The 20,238-nt window shown below is 39.6% G+C and overlaps 1 protein-coding gene and 1 pseudogene across 2 annotated transcripts; one reads left to right on the top strand and one right to left on the bottom strand.

The window, feature by feature from the left end:
- Positions 1–11,673: 11,673 nt before the first annotated feature.
- LOC148906746 (uncharacterized) lies at positions 11,674–12,947 on the top strand (the record flags this gene model as incomplete). Its single annotated transcript, XM_089038114.1, has 2 exons — positions 11,674–11,755; positions 12,417–12,947. Coding segments are annotated over 2 exons (609 nt in total), but the record flags the coding sequence as incomplete, so codon positions are not given.
- A 1,390-nt stretch (positions 12,948–14,337) lies between these two features.
- LOC148906747 (uncharacterized) lies at positions 14,338–15,843 on the bottom strand (annotated as a pseudogene). Its single transcript, XR_016121365.1, has 3 exons — positions 15,753–15,843; positions 15,398–15,523; positions 14,338–15,141 (listed from the first exon to the last, which is right to left on the bottom strand). The product of XR_016121365.1 is annotated as an uncharacterized LOC148906747 (transcript).
- Between the last annotated feature and the right edge of the window lie 4,395 nt (positions 15,844–20,238).

A 20,238-nucleotide genomic window follows, 5' to 3' on the forward strand; every position in this document is an offset into this window, starting at 1 on the left:
CTAGTGTGAGCTGCGTCGGTGTTTCTAATGAAACAGTAATGATAAAAGGGTAAATTTGACAACTTGAAAAGATGAAAAAACCTACTGACGTTTCGGACGCTAGTCTTTCGTCGGAGTAAAGACTAGCGTCCGAAACGTCAGTAAGTTTTTTCATCTTTTCAAGTTGTCAAATTTACCCTTTTATCATTAACGTAATAAATATATTTGCTACATAAGCTTACCGAAAAGAACATTGTCTCATTACTCAAGCATGAAGCTGAACGCATGTACCACGACATACATGTGTACGTATAAGAGTCTATTACGCCCTTGCTAAACCACAGGTAGCCCAAGCTTGGTTTCTGTGGTGTACTGTTATAAGGAAATGTATGGAGATTCATCAAAAATTTCAATAAAATCATTGAAACGTGAAATAAAGCCACGAAATTTTACCCGATCATTGAGAAATAGCACTTCTTTCGCTCTGCGTGGTTATTTTTTGAATTTAGCCCGTTTTAAGATTTTTTTTCCCACCAGTAAGAAATTAGAGAAGGTTGGAAACTCGAGTCCCAAAAGCGAACCATCACGGGTCTTTGAAACCTCGAATTTTCTTTCCAGCGCCAAATTTTAGTCATTACCCTTCTCTCACATCCCTATAGAACCGAGAAAGTCGCATTAGAGATTAATCTTCGCGTCTTTAAGCCATGAAATTTGCCTGTATTCACATACTACCTCGCTTGTTCTGACCCGTACTTGGAGCTCACTGTACACCAGTTCAACGGATTTCTTTCGGCAATCGACCCGGGTGATCGGGTAAATGATCGGGTAAAATTTCGTGGCTTTATTTCACGTTTCAATGATTGTATTGAAATTTTTGATGAATCTCCATACATTTCCTTATGACAGGACACCACAGAAACCAAGCTTGGGCTACCTGTGGCTAAACGATGAAATATCGGTGAACGTTGTTTCCATGCGTCTTGGAAGTATGAAATGCTTCTGTCGCACAGCAAAGACATTTTTGCGCCTTTAGAATCAACATTTGTTGCACCAGCAATGTTTCGCATGTGACTAAATTTGAAAACATCGGGGAAACATGCGCGCGCGGTAAACATGTTGCCTCGTTTATCCAGGGCCTTTGTAGACATATGTATGAATAATTAGCCAACAGCATTAAGCGTTTTGAATATGCAGGTTTTGGTGAAAGGTGCTGATATACTACAATGTTTCTTGAAGCTTGTCTCGCAATCTGTTGAGCGATAGCAAAAGAAAGTGCGGTGCACATGCACCAATATGTGATGCATCAAATCATTGGCACAGCAGTACGGCATTAACTGTAGACACGGTCTGGGGACAGTCAGTCTCTTCTCTGATGCATGCCTTTGGACTAGAACATTATCGTGCGTAATCCGTGCATTGCCGTTAGGTCTAACGTCCATACGACGCCAATAGCTTCTGTGGATGTCTCGGTTGTGTGGACAATAAAACTGTTCTCGGGGTGGGGGGGGGGGGGGGGGCTGTTGCAAGATTCGAATGATGAATATGTCTCATTTGAAAGGTTTTTAGCTAAAAACAATGAAAACGTTAGGGAAAGAGACAGAGGAAGGAAGAGAAGGTAGTGCGCATACAAGCATTTTAGTTTTAAATCGTTAGAGAATTATTAATTTCTCTTTTTCATTCAGAATTCACTCGGAGTCAAATATACGCTGCCCATTCGATGTTTCAGTCTTTAATGTAAAAACAAATAACTGATCGACGCACCATAAATAATCGTTCATTCATTCATTACCAGGTTACCTGGAAGGTTTGTGTGTCATGGAAACATCAATCATTACCAGAAATTCAAGCATGTTGAGGCTTGGTATTTTACAGGTTTGTTGAAGAAACACATTTTATGTAATAGCTTAAGCTTTTGAAATTGAGTTTTGGACCCAAAGTGATATTTCGGTTTCTTAAAATTTTAAGCATGGTCATGTTGACTTCCGGTGGTCATGTGACACTAAGGGGAGCAAAATAGGAATTTCAAAATGGTCTGGCGATTTTTAAATGAATTGAAAATATTTTTATTTGAAGTTGTTAAGTACATTGACCTTAACAAGAATCTGTCCAGAATAGGTGTCTTTCCTCTTTGGCTAAAGGGATAATTGACTAAAAAGGTCACGTGAGCTAGTCAAAATATTGAATATTTCTAATGTCTGTCTTAACTAAGAATGATTTTCAACTATTCCGGACAGGTTCTTTCTAAGATTATTGTACTTAACAATTTCACATTTAAAAAATTTCCAGTCACATAAGACCCGCCAGCCCATTTTGAAATTTCCATTTTTCTCGCCTTGAGATCACGTGACCACTGGACCATGCTTAAAATTTCAAGAAACCCAATTTTGTTTTTTATCCCCCAAACTCAATTTCATAGATTTAAGATTGATAGAGTTATTGCACAAACTTAGTAATTCAGCGATCCATTAAAAGAAGCCTTGACATGCTTGAGAAACTGACCATTACCTGTGGTTTAAAAACCAACCAAGCCCTATTTCTACTGTTTGATGGAGGGTTTGAATTTCGATGAAAAACCTGTCCCGGGTTTTGAATCCTGCATCCAGCGTTATGATCCCTTTCGTATCCTTCGGGATACTCACGAATGTTTTAAAGAATAAAAACAAAAGATATTTTAAGTAGCACATTAACCTGAATACACGGCACTCTTAATTTTTGCTCTTATTATTAGCATTTATATATTTATTAGTTAGATAGATATTATTATTTCATATGTATATAGATATTTATAAAATTAAAATTAAAAATTATATTAATTGTAAAATCCTGATGAGTCTTCCGTGTTTAAATAAAGTTATTCATTCAATCATTCAAACTTCCATTAAAAGTGGTAGTGATTTAAAATTGCAAAAAGACAAAGAGCACAACAAACATAAAAGAACATCTGAGTCTTTAAGCAGAGCAATCGAATCCTTCTCGACAAAAAAATATACCTAAAAGCCGGTTTAGACGGTACGATTTTCGCCTACAACTATCGTATACAACACGCTCGCGTCTGTTGTAGGCGAGTTGTAGGCTTGATTTACACGCTACGACTCGAGTTGTAGGATGGCGCGAGCGTGTTGTATGCGACAGTTGTAACGTATGTTGTATGTTGTAACGTTTAAACCGGCCTTAAATGTGTTGCTCGATTCATGTGACCATGTGTCATCTATAGTTTGAAAGGTTTAGTTTGGTTAAAAAGAATGAGAAGGATAGAGGAAGCTAGAAGGAGAGTAAGAAAAAAAAGATAATGTGCATACAATCTTTCATGACATGATGTTTAACCTTTTTTGCCCCGCGCACATAATGATGCCCCATCATCGTCTTACTCATTCATTACCAGGTTATCAGGAAGATTTGTTTGTCATATTATGTACTTATTGACTGTATGGGAGGGCCGTACGTGAAAATATTTGCTAAATATTTTCCCGCACGGCCCGACCTAACTCAGTCAATAAGCATTTTATCATATGACATTAAATAAGAAAGATACATAAAACAAGCATTTAACTGCTAGAAGAAATGAAAATTCAAAAACTGAAGAGTTTGAAAAACGTTTTCAAAGTTCAGATCGTTAAATGGACATTTAACCTGTACAAACACTCAAGAAAACCAGGTTATGAATACTTTGAATGCACAAGGAGCCGAGAGACTGAAAAATATCCTGATCTTCGAAACTGGAAGAAAGCTGGCAGTGCAGTACTTGGAAAACTTGTTTTATAGTTGACCCTGAACTAAAAGTGAAAACTTGACACTTGTAGTAGTATTTTGTACTCGTAGTTTCGGGCTATTGGAAAACAAATTACGGGAAAACAAAATTACCGTAACTGAGCGTATAATTGACGATGGTAGTTTGTAACGTAAGCTTAAGTTTCATAATGCTTACAATATATTTGTTCATTCTTGTTAGACTATGAAAAATGTTTAAAATTATTTTTTGACTTCTCTAACGCCTTCACGGGTCTAGCAAAAAGCTTCTAGTTTAGCGAAATAAGGCTGTGTTCAGGGGGGGGGGGGGGGGGGTGAGGCAGATGAAATGTTTAATCTTTAAATGACAAAAAAATATCAGAGCTCCTGATGTTGGAGTTGGAGTTGTGATGACAGCTAGTTAAGTCTAAGCAAAAAGCAGTACTCATGACTAAAGCCAAAGCCAAAAAGTCTAAGTATTATGTTTGGTGGACTGACCATGATGCCGGTTTAACGTCCGATTATGATGAGTGTATGAAAAGTTATTCAGGAAAGCCTAATGGCCGAAACAAAAAGTTCGATTCAGAAGAAGAAGCTCGCGAAGTTTTAGAAGAGAAACTAAATCTGATAAAGAAGAACTCTCAGGACAATGAAGAACATATCCCTCCATTTTCTAGCGACGGAACACATGAAATTCAAGAAGAAATCCAAGAAGATAGTCAAGAAAATGGTCAAGAAGATAGTCAAGAAGTGCAACAAGAAAAAGAACAAGATTGCGTAAATACTGCTTGCAGTCAGTCGTTGCTGCAAACTCAAGCACCTTCTGAATCTCAGCAGTTTAATAACAGATTAGATGAATTATAAGAGTCGATGAATACCCAAAAACTCGTAAATGAGAAACTGGAGCAAGCTGTTACTAACATCACAATTGAAGGCAGTGAAGTATTCACAGATCTAAAAGACTTCGAATGTAGAGTTTCAAATATGTTTAAAGAAGTAAAACATGAGTTTCTCAATGAAATTGACTCACTTAAATTTTCATTGAAAGATGTGACAGAAAAGTGATACTTCTATTGACTTATTTATAGTTCATCATTAAGCTTACCCTAAGGACAACATCCCGTAGCAGTTTGAATGCAAGCCGTTGAATATCCGATGAGATATAGACATTATCCTAAATAGGGGAAAGCTGTATAGCGATGTAGTCTACCTAACGACCAAAGGTTAGGGTTAGGGTTGAGGGTTTGGGTTAGGCTTGGTGATGACCTGTGGATAACTCTATCATAGTATCGCTAAACAGCTTTCCCTCTTTTAGCATAACTTCTATAAATCATTGACATTCAGCGACTTTCACTCAAACTCCTATGAGGTTTGTGCAGAATGTTTGCTTGACCCTCAGCACTCAAGAGTCGTTCTTCTATCACATGTGAGCCTATACCCTCCTTGACGGAAATTGAAATGAAATACCGTACATTCCCTCCACAGTCTCAAAACGACTTGCATTCGCTTCGCCTAGAAATGCTCTATGAAATGTTCATACTTAGATTCCTCCAGAGTATAGATTTACAGCTTTCCCCTATCTTCGATGAGGTCTATAAATCATTGAACATTCAACGACCTTCAGTCAAACGGCTTCCAAGGGTTAGGGTTGGGGTGGGGTTTATAATGAGCTATGAAAAACTCAATAGAAGTATCCCTTTACAGCTTTCCCCTATTATAGATAACGTCTATATATCAGTAAATAATAAACGGATTTCAATCAAACTGCTACGAGGAGTTGTCCTTACGATAACCTTTATGATGAGCCATAAGTAACTAAATAGAAGTATGGGGTTACAGCTTTCCCCTGTTTTAGATAACGTCTATATCGCATTCAATATTCAACACCCCTGCACTCAAACTGCTATGAGGTGTTGTCCAGAGTATGAACTTTATGATGAACTATGAATAACTCCATACAAGTATCGGTGTACAGCTTTCCCCTGTTTTGAATAACGGCTTATCTCATTTCTTTTTCAACGGATATCAGTCAAACCTATACGAAGTAGTGTCCAGACTATAACCTTTATGATGTAAGAGTTAATTACCTCGAACGGAGGCAATAAGCCATATACATAGGCTTATTGCCGACGTTCGAGGTAATTAAGTATTTTATTTATCAATTGAGAAGGTTTTCTATCAAATGTTGCTCATAGTAAATGCGAACGGTCTATATATAGTTATTAACCGGGTTAATAACCACATATTGACCTCGCATTTATAATGAGGGTTATAACAAAAATAAAGCCTTGTGACTAACAAAGAAAACCGTGTCAATTGAGAAATAAGAACTATAAGTAACTCAATAGAAGTATATCTTTACAGCTTTCCCCCTTTTTAGTTAACGTCTATATCTCATCCAACAATAAACAACTATCACTCAAACTGCCACGAGGTAATGCCCAGAACATAGGCTTTATGATGAACTATAAATAATAAAATAAAAGTATCCATTTACAGCTTTCCCCATATTGGATAACGGCTATATCTCATTGTCTATTAGACGGATCTCACATAAACTGCTACGAGTAGTTGTGCAGACTATAGGCTTTATGATTAACAGATCAAAAACAGTTTTCCGTGTTTGATACTCTGATCAAAACACGCGGGATGTTGGGAGAACACGAGAGGAGCGTAGGAAACCACGACGCGTAGCGGAGTGGTTTCCAGCTTCTCGAGTGTTCTCCCAACATCCCAAGTGTTTTGATCAGAGTATCAAACACAGAAAACTGTTTTTGATTTGTTTTATAAAATAACAAACGCGCGAAAAGATCGAAAAAAAGCAAAGTCTAAGTAAATTCTCCCTACGTGCCGTCTTATTCAAACTGACCAATGAGCGCGCGCGATAGATTAAGGATGACGATAGCGTGTTTTGATACTCTCATCAAACATGGTTTTCGACCAATCATAGCGCGCGTAGTATCCCAATTATTTTATAATGAAGTATCAATACCTAAAGAAAAAGAGCCCTTTACAGCTTTCCCCTATTAAAGATAGCGTCTATAGATCAGCGAATAAGAAAGGTTTGCAATGAAACTGCTACAAAAGATTAGGGTAAGTGTAGGCTTTATGATGAACCAGAAAGAACTACCTAAAAGTATCCCTTTACAGCTCGATCCGCAGGTCCCCAGGGCATATGGAAGGTGAGAAATTGGTGTCCAAAGTCTTGTAGGGAAAAAGTCTTGTACGAGTGAACTCCGCCTTTCCGGTCGAAAGGTGTAAATTCTGAAAGCCCGTGTTCTGGCGACTCGGGGCTGCACAACCCCGAGGTCCCCAGGTCATTTGGAAGGTGAGAAATTGGAGTCCAAAGTCTTGGCGGGAAAAAGTCTTGCACGGGTGAACTCCGCCTTTCCGGTCGAAAGGTGTAAATTCTGAAAGCCCGTGTTCTGGCGACTCGGGGCTGCACAACCCCGAGGTCCCCAGGTCATTTGGAAGGTGAGAAATTGGGGTCCAAAGTCTTTGCGGGAAAAAGTCTTGCACGGGTGAACTCCGCCTTTCCGGTCGAAAGATGTAAATTCTGAAAGCCCGTGTCCTGGCGACTCGGGGCTGCACAACCCCGCGGTCCCCAGGGCATTTGGAAGGTGAGAAATTGGGGTCCAAAGTTTTGGCGGGAAAAAGTCTTGCACGGGTGAATTCCGCCATTCCGGTCGAAAGGTGTAAATTCTGAAAGCTCGTGTCCTGGCGACTCGGGGCTGCACAACCCCGCGGTCCCCAGGGCATTTGGAAGGTGAGAAATTGGGGTCCAAATTCTTTGCGGGAAAAAGTCTTGCACGGGTGAACTCCGCCTTTCCGGTCGAAAGGTGTAAATTCTGAAAGCCCGAGTTCTGGCGATTTGGGGCTGCACAACCCCTACGTCCCCAGGGCATTTGGAAGGTGAGAAATGGGGTCCAAAGTCATGAGGCGACTGACGCAATAACATATTACGCGTAATAATTAACCAAATAAGGTCATACGATGAATTTATATTACGCGTAATAATTCACCAAATAAGGTCATACGATGAATTTATATTACGCGTAATAATTTGCTAAATAAGGTCATACGATGAATTTATGTTACGCGTAATAATTCGACAAATAAGGTCATGCAAATAATTTAAATTACGCGTAATACGACATGATGATCCAAGATCTTGGTAATAAGAATGGACTTGACGAACTACTTGATTACGCATATTTTCTAGACTGTCGTTCGATATGAAAATGAAATCTTCGCTTTTTTCAAAGCAAAAGTTTACTGCGCGAGCTTTCTTTGAAGCTCCTCTTTTGCCTCCTGGTAGATCTTTTTGCGAGATCCCTCGGAAAGATCTCTTATGACTGTTTTTTTGTTTCTTATGTCCGTCTTTAGTTTCTCGTACTTCTCCTCTTCGGCTAGAATAAGCGAGAATTCTACGTCGTCTATCTTTCTGTCACGCAAAGCCTTCGAAACAAGGTCGGTAATAGTATTTACTTTAGCCCTTGACAGAGCTATTGTCCTGTCGTGTTTTGATATTTTCGTGGATAGCTTTTTCATAATGCCCGTAGCAACAGCAGAAATAATGCCACAGGCTGCCCCAACGCCGGCCAAAGGAACCCCAACGATTATTCCCGGTCCAGCAAGCGAAGTAGCTACGCCGGAGCCCGTCAACACAACAGATATGGATCCTGAAGTTATCGCAATCTTATGTAGACAGCGTAGCGGCTCTCGGGGGACTGGGGAGATAAGGGGCAGGGGAGGAGGAAGAGGGAGAGCCTGCAATGATGGCCCTTACGTTCATAATATGAACGTAAAATTCCCATTGGCTTAGAGCCTGTCAATCAAATTGGTTCTATTGTTTCACGAAAATTCTTATCATATCGATCATTCCTTCACTCAATCGTGACTTGAAAACAACGAGCAAAACTATATTATCGTTGTAGTTTGTCAATTTTTTTGTTTATATTTTTGTAAATGACTTTCGAAAGTGTTATTTCGCAAGTTTGCGAGAAGCTGGGTCAGGTAGCACTAAAGGAAGAACAGAAGTTGGCGTTGGAGACGTTGCTCGAGCGTCGAGATGTCATGGCGGTTTTGCCCACGGGCTTCGGCAAAAGCCTTATATTTCGCGTGTTTGTTGAAGCCATGGGAGATAACACTTCAACGTAGTGTTTCCGTAATTATTGTTTGTCCGCTGGTGGGGATAGAGCAGGACCAAATTTTAGAAGCCGAATCACTTGGAATTAGTTGTTGCTCGTTAAAGAAATTGAAAATGGCGGCTGACACGTTCTGTCCAAAGCTGATATTTGCAAGTGCCGAGGAACTCCAAAATCCAGAGTTCAGAAAATTATTAAAGAATCCAAACTCCAGTCTAAATAAATCTTTAGAGCTTATCGTGGTAGACGAGTCCCACACCATAGAAACTTGGACAGGAGCAAGGTAGCTTTATTATAATACCGTATCTCAATTTTATAGGAAAATTCATTGGCTGACGAGGGAATTCCAAGTTGAATTCACTCGAAAAGGCGATATCGCACGAGTCGCGAAGCGACGAGTGCGATATCGCCTTTTCGAGTGAATTCAACTTGGAATTCCCTCGTCAGCCAATGAATTTTCCTATAGAATCCCATGACACTATTCAATCTCGCGCGAATATAAAGGAGAAAAAAGAAAAAAATCGTGCGAGTTCAAGAAAACCTTGGCCCACGAAGGAAACCATTCTGATGCCATCCTCCCAACCAATAGGAATTCCGCTCAAAGGTGAGCGTTTGATCTTTTGGTTTGAACCTCGTGGCGAGCAGAATAATATTTGCTACTGTGGGAAAAACTAACTGTTTATTCTCAAAAATCTCCTTCGCTGAAATACTTCCTTTAATCTGTTACAACAATAATGACTTTTTCTCGTCTTGATCGAAATCTAAGGCAGTTCAGCAGTCTAAATGTGCGAAAATGTCATGCAAAACAAAGAAGCTAACTGGTGAGTACACAAAACTTTTAAGACTTTTCTCTGAATTACACAATCAATTACTAAATAGACTAAATAGACTAAATGAAATCAAAATAAGCAAATTCCTTTTTCTTCTTCTTTTTCTTTTTTTACTGTTGTGTAGCTCAGTTAGTGTTGGATGAAGAAAGAGCTAGCGATGGACACCAGCCTGTAGATTGATGGAAATATTCACCGGTGAGTTGTTAAATGTGACTCCGGTAAACAGTCCACTTACGGCTCCACTCAACTCAAGACCATTATAAGGGGCTTCGGCAGCTTTACTTGTTTGGTTCGCCTGACGACCTTCTACATTGGCAGATATTTCATTCAAAGTATTTCTTGCTGGTGATCTTGAACTTTCAACTACTGACGTACTGACCGTACTACTACTTTGACTGCAAGGAGAAAATCCAGCCAGCTTGTGGGACATTTTGCGTTGTTTTTCCAATGGGTTATGGCTGTAACTCGATATCGATTCTGGATTAGCATGGCCAGTCAATTCTGAAATTTCAAGCGGGTCGAAATCTTCTCGCAAGGCTTGGATTGCTGTTTTACGGCCACACGAATTCGTACATTTGCCTTCTAGGGAAGCTATGTCGGCAATCTTCTTCATCATCTTAGACAAGGTGTTTATTCCAACCGGTGACATTTTATACCACACTTCAGATGTTGGCTTGTCAATTGGACTTAAGAACAGATTTTTTGGGACTTGTTCACCTTTTGGTCGATGCTCCAAGTACTCAACGAAAGCACGGTATGGATCGCGTTCGCCGCCATTGGTCCTCCATATTTTATTGTTGTACTTTCTTGTTCTTTTCCTGCTATTCTCGTCTCCTTGGCGGTTCTTGGTTTGGCGCTCTTTGTACTCTATGAAGTACTCTGTGATGGTAAAATCATCAATCGTACAGTCGTACTGCTCTTGGAAAGCCCTCATTCCCAGATGAGTGACATTATTCCACCAAACAAGATGGAGGAGAGATCTTGAAGTGTGCAAGCCTAAAGCACCTGAAGACCACATTTTCTCGACTTCATTCTCTTCTAACGACCTGGCAGCATTTGGCTTTGTCCCTAAGCCTTTCTTCTTGAGATCTTTTTTCTTCATTGACTCTTTTTTCTTCATTGACAGCATTGTTGCGACCTCTTCAAACTCTACATCTGCTTCTTTATCGATGTCGAAGTTGTCGGGGGAAGGAGGACATGGCCGCTCAAGGAAAAACCTTCGCAGACCGTTGCGATACGTCTGAAGAGAACCTGGCTCATATTCTTTGCCCTTGTTATCTTTGGTTGTCTGGCGTATTTCTAGAAAGAAATGCTTCAAAAGGTAAGGTGCTTCTTTCTTTGATATCTGGTTTAAGTCGACTTCTTTCTTATATTTTTCTCTGTACCATGACTGAAAACGGCGTACAGATGTAGTTGTGCTTTTCTTCGTGTTTGCCGCAACCAAATTCTCTTTAAACTCCAGGATTTCTTCATCTGTGTACTCGACAATAGTAGAATTTTCATCGGTTGACTTGGGGCAGACAGACTTTTCGGTACTTTTCTCGGTATCCCTGACAATTTTTTCGCTTATTGTCTTTTCTTTCCAGGATGAAGTTGATGCTGCCTCCATATTAGCAACTTTTCTCTTTTTTCTTGTTGTTGCAAGCGTTAATGGTTTTCTCAACTTTTGTATCTCAGCGTCTAGCTGAATACTAAAATTTGGGAACTCAATTTTTGCAACTTTCAAACTAAACAAAACAAAGATAGTGTGACAGACGAAAATCTTTGTATTTTGAGGTGAATGCGAGAACAACAACAACAACTCGCGGGATCCCTATATATCGTGGTATTCAGCTTTTCAAACCATGGTATTCCACGCTAAATACCCACTCTCGGTAGCCAATCAGCGCGCGAGATTGAATAGTGTCATGGGATTCTAAAGTGTGTTTTATATTGTTCGCGTAGTATTTGTCAGATATATTGAATTGCTTTTTTTTATTCTGTGGTAACACAGGGAGATCAAAGGAAGAGAAGTCAAAGTTTTCAGAGCAGCTTATGGAGACTTGTCTTTGTTGAGATCTTTATGTAGGCAAGGTTTGTACTTCTTTTGTAATTTATTTTTAGTTTATTCTATGACTATACTATATCACTATAGCACATCACCGATTTACTTCACAGCAACTTTAGTATTTATAAAAAATTCAAAGAGTCTAGATCTAAATTTTAAAGTATTATTTATATTATTTATTTAGGACCTTTATTGAGAACAATTATCTTTATTTTACACCATACTTTCATGACAGTCACTTAGAATTTCATTTTCTTTTTCATTATATTTTATTCAAACATAAAAATTGAGCAACTAAAGGCTAGCTTGAAAACTTCCCAGTTTATCTAGCCTTTAGGCACTACAACAAAAAAACCTATCTTTTATATCTTTTCTCTTGATGCTATAATTATTATAGACTACTATAAGTATCTGTAATCTACTGAAATGTGTAAATAAAGTTTGTTGTTGTCGTTTGTATAGATTTGTAAAAGTGGTGTGAGGATACGGTTGCAGCAGCTTTTATGTCCACTATATGCTGGCTAGTATTACAGTATTGAGATTATTGGGGGTTTTTCGTGTTGGGAAAAGAATGGGAATATCAAGATTACACAATTGATAATTATTACTTCTGAATATTATTCATTTGAATGTGTCACTCATGTGAAGTTGATTTTCTCAGTCATGTCTGTATTTTATAATATAAAGGTACACCAGTATTGGCTCTCACTGGGACGGCAGATGACAAGACCATTAAAACAATCGTGGATAAGCTGGTGCTACGAAATGCCACCATCCTCAATCTAAGTCCAAACAGAGAAAACCTGCGATTTTCTGTAAAGAAAGTTCTTAAACAGGATATGTTCTCTAGTCTGGAATGGCTTATCAAATTGATAAAAGAAAGAGGAGAAGGAATGGACAAGACAATTATATTCTGCAATCTGATGAATGACATTGCATGTGTGATAAATCACCTTATGCTCAAACTTGGAAAATCAGCATACTCTCCTGAAGGCTCCAGCTCCCCAAAAGATTGCATACTGGGAATTTATCATTCTATTTCATGGCAGAAAAATAAGGATAGGGTAGTTGAGTCATTCAAAGGTCAAGGAAAGATCAGAGTGGTGGTAGCTTCTTCAGCACTTAGTATGGGGGTGAATTTCCCTGACGTCAGATTTGTCTTGAACTGGGGACCCCCAAGAAACATATTAGACTTTCATCAAGAAGCTGGCTGAGCTGGCCGAGATATGTTGCCCAGCCATGTTTTTCTAGTTTTTTTAGACCGCCACCCGGTTAGCTCAGTTGGTAAGAGCGTCGGTCTGTTGTGCGGGAGGTCGTGGTTCAAGCCTCGGCCGGACCAACACTCAGGGTCTTAAAATAACTGAGGAGAAGGTGCTGCCTTTGTAATAATATCTGCAAATTGTTAGACCTTCAAGTCTTCTCGGACAAGGATTTTAAAACGTAGGCCCTGTATCCTAACCCTTCCTAACCTACAGTAAAAATGGGGGACATAAAAGAACCACTGAGGACGTAAAAAGAAACCCTGGCAGTGACCACCCTCAGTGCCTACACTTCATATTAACCATCTCTCATGCTTGTAAATTGCATAAAGCAATCTGTCATTCACAACTCCATGTAAAGCCCCTTTGATTATATCTACATATTAAAGGGCGCTATATAAATCATAAATCATAATCATAATCTAGTTTACCATGGCCAACAAGTTAGTTTATGTGAAGAGCCAATAAGACAACTACTGAATGCTGAAGAAAGTGGCTGTTTGCGAGTTGCCGGATATTATAGTCTGGATGATAAGATAGAACCATTAAGCCCAGGCCATTTTTGTTGTTCTTATTGCACAAAACAATGCAAGGGCAAAGGAGATAAGTGTGACTACTTGCCATACAATGAATGTATAAATGATTTGCCACCACCACATTTGCTCTCAAGACCAGTAGCAGAGGAAGACAGAGATTGTCTTGAAGAAGCGCTTAAAGAATTGCAGTTGGGAATGGAAGTTGGTGGGTTAAGGTTTCCTCTCATGGGTTTTCTCAACAATTAATTCAGGATGTTTGTAAAATCTGTTCAAAACTGTTTACTGTTTATGAAATCTTGGAAACATGTCCAGTTTTTTGCTTGGCTCATGCTATAAACATTCTTGAAATCATTCAAGAAATTTTTCAAGACATACCCAATTTTGATGAGTCTATGGAACTTCTTGTTATGACAGATGTTACTAAGGAAGCACAATTGAACCATGCAAGCATGATGGACTCTCTTAGTCAAATGTTTGATGGAGTTTGTACGGAGGAAGACAAGGATCATGATGGCTATGACTCAGACGAACTACCAGAAGTATGGACATAATAAGAATAATAATATTTAGATGCATTTAATGTATTATTATTTGCTCATTAGCTACAGCCTGATCATCCACCTTCAAAAAGACATTTCCAATATAATGTTTTATAAAAAGGTGGACAACCCATTGAAGATCAGTTGTATAATCAACAAACAATAATTTTAAAGTAGAGCATTTTATGATAATTTGCACATGGATTAGAGAACTTGAAATTAGACGAGCATCAGAATACATACAGAAACAAGTATTAGATTGCATAATGTTCAATATGCTTTATTTATACTTTCTGATATGCATTACTGTATTTTAATTATCCTTAGAATGTATATACCTGGACTACTTGTTATAGGCAGAATTCCATTCCATTATTTTTGCTTTCATCCATTGATGAAGATCTCTATAATCTAACTTTGACAATATATTAGCTTTGAAATTTGGAAAGGATGGATGTCCTTCTCTTTTTCTAGTAATTTGAAAAGCATTTATTGAAATCAAATCATCTGTTATTTGATATACAGCCTCTTCTTTCGTCTTAACTTTCCTATATGAGGACTTTCGTGATAGCTTTGTATCATCATCAGTACCTTTGTTGATGAGTTCCATGAGCTCCAGTGTGCCAGCTATGCGTTGAGCTGATTGCTCAGTTAGGTTTGGACCTAAAGCTCTCCACATGATCTTTAGTAATTTATTCTGATGTTCTTTGTGAAGATCAAGTGGGATATTTAGACCCTTCCCACCATGCTTATTAATAAACCTATTCCATTTCAATCTTTCTGCTTCAAATTCTGGCATAATTGCACATACCTTGACTAAATATAACAAATTGACATATGCATACTTATTATGGTTATGTGTCTTATAAATCAGTAATGTAAATTTGTAAATTTGAAACAGACGTTGCCCATCTCCTTCCTTCCTGCATCTTCAAAAGCCATAAGCAATAAACCAAATGCCAGCTTTTGTTGATGGTAGTTAAAGATATAATAATTAGGATCTTCTCCTTTCTTTGGCTCATTGGTACTTGGTCCTTGCTGCTCTCCAGCAGGCCTTTGGTGTTCTATACTTTCATGCCTGGTGAGAATATTTTTCATACAATAATCTGTTTATAGTTCTCAGTAGTTTGAATCTTTTTCACAATTTAATAGTATTTATTATTGTATAGCACTATAGTGACCCATAATACACTTTTTATTTCGTATGGTTTAATTTGGTACTAATGTGTTTGATTCACTGGTAAATAGTATAAGCACTTTGCATTGCAAATAATACATAATTTGCCTGCAGGAAGGTTTTACGGAACAATAATTACAACAATAACAAAACATACCTATTTCTGATGGCCTTGGTGCTAAAAACAAGTCCACAATTACAGCGGCAATAAAAGGAACCAGATTCATCTCTTTCATCCACAAGGAAAATCTGTAGTTTGAGTTTGTGGTCGACAACTTCATGTCTATATTACATTAAAGAATCATATTAGAGCGGTTTTCATGAACCTGTGAAACTATGTCATTCTTTTTATTTGTCATGTTATAAACCACAATAAAAAATCAATAGGATTAGCATAATTTAGCAGTATTTAGTGGTATTTATGTTGCACACTTATAGTGTTTGTACTCTAGTGGTAGCACAAAAGCATCATATATTTTGTGTTTATTATTGAACAGTGGATATGCATGTACCTAACTCTCCGACTATGATGCAAATAGCTTTTAGGGCATCCTTCCATCCTACAAGAATATCTTTGCCTGCTGCTTCTGTCAAGCTCTTCAGTTTGTGACACAACTGTTGTTACATCAGATCTTACAACATACTTTTCTACATGCTTAGTGCATAAATATCACCTCTGAGGGAGTTTCTTGGAGGGTCTGCCCTTTCGCTTCAGGTTGGACTGGTATAGGTGGGATTGGCAGAGCTCTATCTCTTTGGGGTACTGACAGCTGTTGTGTTGGTGAGTTTACATCCCCCTGTGGTACAGATGGGTTGACATCCCTTTGAGGTACAGGTGACAAAGAGTTTCCCAACGTCTCCGGGAACTCTTCTCTCCTGGGTGGCCACACATTTTCTGTAAATTCTTTAAGTTGGTCAATGTGGCGTTTCCAAATGAACTCTCCCACTTGGACTTGATAGGTTACTGGGCCTAGCTTGGTCAGGACAACGCCTTGACTCCAGGATTCATTAGTATTAGATCGGTAATCTTGAACTAAAACTGGATCTCCAACACTAAAATGTCTTTTTGGTGTTGTACTGCAAAGCCCTTTTTGTGGCCTTGCAACCTTCTTTGCCATGTCAGGGTGTAGCACATCTAGTCTAGTACGTATACGCCTACCCATTAGCAGTTCAGCTGGGGTATATCCAGTAGCCGTGTGGGGTGTAGTTCGGTAACTCAAAAGAAAAGAGGCTATCTTCTGATTTAGTGTTCCTGGCTCCTTTCTAACAGTTTTCATTGCTTGTTTAAAGGTTCGAACCGCTCTTTCCGCTTCCCCATTAGAGGCGGGATGGTATGGGGCACTTAAGATGTGTTTGATCTTGTTACATTTCAGAAACTCCTTGAATTCTTGAGCAATAAACTGTGGACCGTTGTCTGAAGCTAGTTCTTCAGGTAAACCATGTGTTGCAAACACCATACGCATTGCAGCAATGGTTGCTTCAGCAGTAGTGCTAGACATACGTAGGACCTCTAACCATTTACTTTTAGCATCAATCACAATCAGGAAGGACTCCCCAAGAAATGGACCACAATAATCAATGTGAAGTCGCTGCCAGGGTTTATGGGGCCATATCCAGGGATTATCTGCGGTAGTTGGTGCCCTACTATTTGAGCTTTGACACTGCTCACAACTTCGAACTAGCTGTTCAATGTCTGTTTCTAGGCCTGGCCACCAAACATGTATCCGGGCCAAAGCTTTCATGCATACAATTCCTGGGTGGTTCAAGTGTAATTCAGCTAACACCCGATCTCTGCATTTTGCTGGTATCACCACCCGTGTCCCGCGCAACAGGCATCCATCTTCTACACTGAGCTCCTCTATCTTGGTGAAATAACTTTTCAGATTGTCTGGCACTTCATGTTTCTCTGGCCATCCATGCGATGTCCAATACAGGACTCAGGATAGTAGAGGGTCCCTAGCTGTTTCTGTGCGTAGGAGGTTGACATCAATTGGTACTCTTTCAATCTGTACTTTGTTGACTGCTCCAGCTTCATCGAATTCGAAATCCAGTTCGGTTGACTCTGTTTCTGGCAGCCTTGACAATGCATCGGCGTTTGCATTCTTCTTGGAGGACCTATACTTGATATCATATTGATAGGCTGACAGTTGTATCGCCCATCGCTGTAATCTTGATGCTGCAATAGCTGGGATTCCCTTTTTTGGACCGAACAATAATGTGAGGGGTTGGTGGTCGGTCACAAGTGTGAACCTACGCCCATACAAGAACTGTTGGAACTTCCTTATGCCAAAGATTATGGCTAAGGCTTCCTTCTCTATCACTGAATAGTTCCTTTCTGCTGATGTTAATGCTCTAGAGGCGTAAGCAATTGGACGTTCCACACCTTCTTGACTAACATGAGAAATCACCGCCCCTAGGCCAAAAGGAGAGGCATCTGCTGCTAATTGTACTTCCAGTGCTGGGTTGTAATGGACTAACACTTTGGATGACGTTAACGTGTCCTTTAAGGCTTGAAAAGCTTGCAGGCATTCCTCACTCCAAACCCAGGGAACATCCTTAACCAACAGCTGGTTGAGTGGGGCTGACAGCGAGGACATGTTAGGAATAAACTTTCTGTAATAATTAACTAATCCTAAAAAAGATTGCAGTTCAGTTTTGTTCTTAGGTTCTGGCACCCTCTGCACCGCTCGTACCTTTTCTGGCGAGGGGTGGATTCCCTCTCTGTCAACTACGAAAGCAAAATACTCGATCTTGGGCTGCATGATACTACACTTGGATGTCTTCAGTTTCACTCCACGTGATTCCATTCTTTTCAGAGCTGCATGCAAATTTTTTGTATGCTGGGGAGTGTTCTCTCCTGTGACTATCAAGTCATCTAGGATCCCTCCAGTGTGACTCAAACCATCTAGTAGCTTATCCATGATCTGTTGAAATAATGCCGGTGCCGCTGCTACGCCAAAAGGAAGCCTTGTGTATCGGTACAGTCCTAAGTGAGTAGTGATTGTCACATAGGGCTGTGATTCTTCATGTAAAAGAACCTGCTGATAGGCATTACTGAGGTCTAGCTTTGTGAAAAGCTCACCCCCATTCAACTTAGTAAACAGTTCTTCAGGGGTAGGCATTGGGTATTCAGGTACATCCAGGTATGGGTTTAATGTTACCTTAAAATCTCCACAAATTCTGACTGAACCATCAGGTTTCAATACTGGTACTATTGGTGTAGCCCAGTCAGAACTTTCAACTTTCTTCAGAACTCCCTCTTTTTCTAACCGACTTAGCTCTTCAGCCACCTTATCCTTGAGAGCATAGGGTACAGGGCGTGGTTTGAAATATTGAGGTGTTGCCTTTTCTTTCAATTGGAGTTTGGCAGTAACTCCTTTGATGGTGTCCAGTTTCCCATCAAACAAGGTTGGGTACTGTTTCTTTAAATCAGCTAATGTAGGCTTTGGACAATTGACTCGATAGATATTACTTATCTCTTCCCAGTTTAATCTCACTTTTGCCAGCCAGTCTCTCCCCATTAATGCTGTTCCCTTACCTCTAGTAATGATTACTGGCAAATCAGCTTCTTGACCAGAATACTTTACATGAACTAGGGTCTCCCCTACTACTGGTATGATATGACCTGAGTAGCTTTTTAAAATAACAGCTGATATCTGTAGTGGTTTTGCTCCGAACTGATCTTTCCACATCTTCTCTGGTATTACAGTGGCTGCAGCTCCCATGTCTAATTCTAGCTCGCAGGGAGTGTCATTGATAGTAATTGGGACCATAATTGCATCAGGTTTTCTGGTTTTATCTAGACTGAGGTTCCACATGGGCCGTTCATCTGGAGTATATTGGTCACTATCACCACTTTCAGACTCACTAGACTCACTACTTTGTTCTTGGTGGCCAACCAACTTGATCCTAGAATTTTTTTTCTTCTTCTTTTTCCACTCCACTGGCTTCCTCAGATCTTGTGTTTTGACTCTTGTTCCCTTCTTGCCTTTTTCAGGGCATTTTGGCTTAATGTGCCCCTTTCTTTTGCAGGCATGACATTCTGCATCTTTGAAAACGCATTTCTCTGGGGAATGGTTACTTCTTCCACATCTAAAACACCCTTCCCTTTGGATAAAATTTACTGGGGATGATTCAGTGCGAAATTGATTCATTTCTTTATTTGCCAATTCCATTCCCACAGCAATTTCTATGGCTTTCTTGAGAGGTAAATCTTCTTCGCCCAGCAATTTCCTTTTGATGGACCTGTCTCTCAGACCACAAACTAACTTGTCTCGCAGGGCTTCGTCACGAAACGCTCCAAAAGCACAAGTTTCTGCTAGTTTCTGAATCTTAGCTAGAAAATCTCTTACAGACTGACCTTCCTCTTGCTCATACTTGTGAAACTTATACCTCTCAGCAGTGACAATGGGTTTGGGCGTCAAGTGTCTCGCCATGATTTCCACTATTTCTTTATAGGACTTCTCGGTTGGCTTGGTTGGGGCTGTTAAGTTCTTTAACAACGAATACATCTTACCTCCCATTAAGGTAACTAAACTTGCGACTTTTTTGCCCTCTGGGACATTATTGACTATGAAAAACATTTCCAACCGCTCCACATACGTCAACCAATCTTCGTTGTCGGGATTGAACTCGTTCATTCTTCCAAAACAACTCGCCATTGCTGGGCCAAGACTGCTTATTCCAGGTTGATTTTCGGCACTTGCCGTCGCTTTTTCGTTCATTTCTACCAATCGATTACTCCGCTCCTCGTCGCCAATGTTATGTTTAAGGGTTCAACGGTAATCGTGGTGTTATCCAACTTATTTTATTATAAACTAAAACGTTTTACATACGTTGCTCCCCGCCATGTGGTCACACCGCAATCACGTGACCACCACAGGTATCCCAAACTACATAACAGAAAGGACTTCCTTTCTTTGATCAAAACTGAAACATGGCACATACTTCTCTTCATAGTTCTTTAAAATTTGAGCCATTTCTGCTGCAATGTTTGGG

The sequence above is a fragment of the Actinia tenebrosa genome, unplaced genomic scaffold, assembly GCF_029948245.1.
Source record: "Actinia tenebrosa isolate PJP-AT-01 unplaced genomic scaffold, QUT_ActTen_1.0 PGA_scaffold5__44_contigs__length_20552954, whole genome shotgun sequence".
NCBI lineage: Eukaryota > Metazoa > Cnidaria > Anthozoa > Actiniaria > Actiniidae > Actinia > Actinia tenebrosa.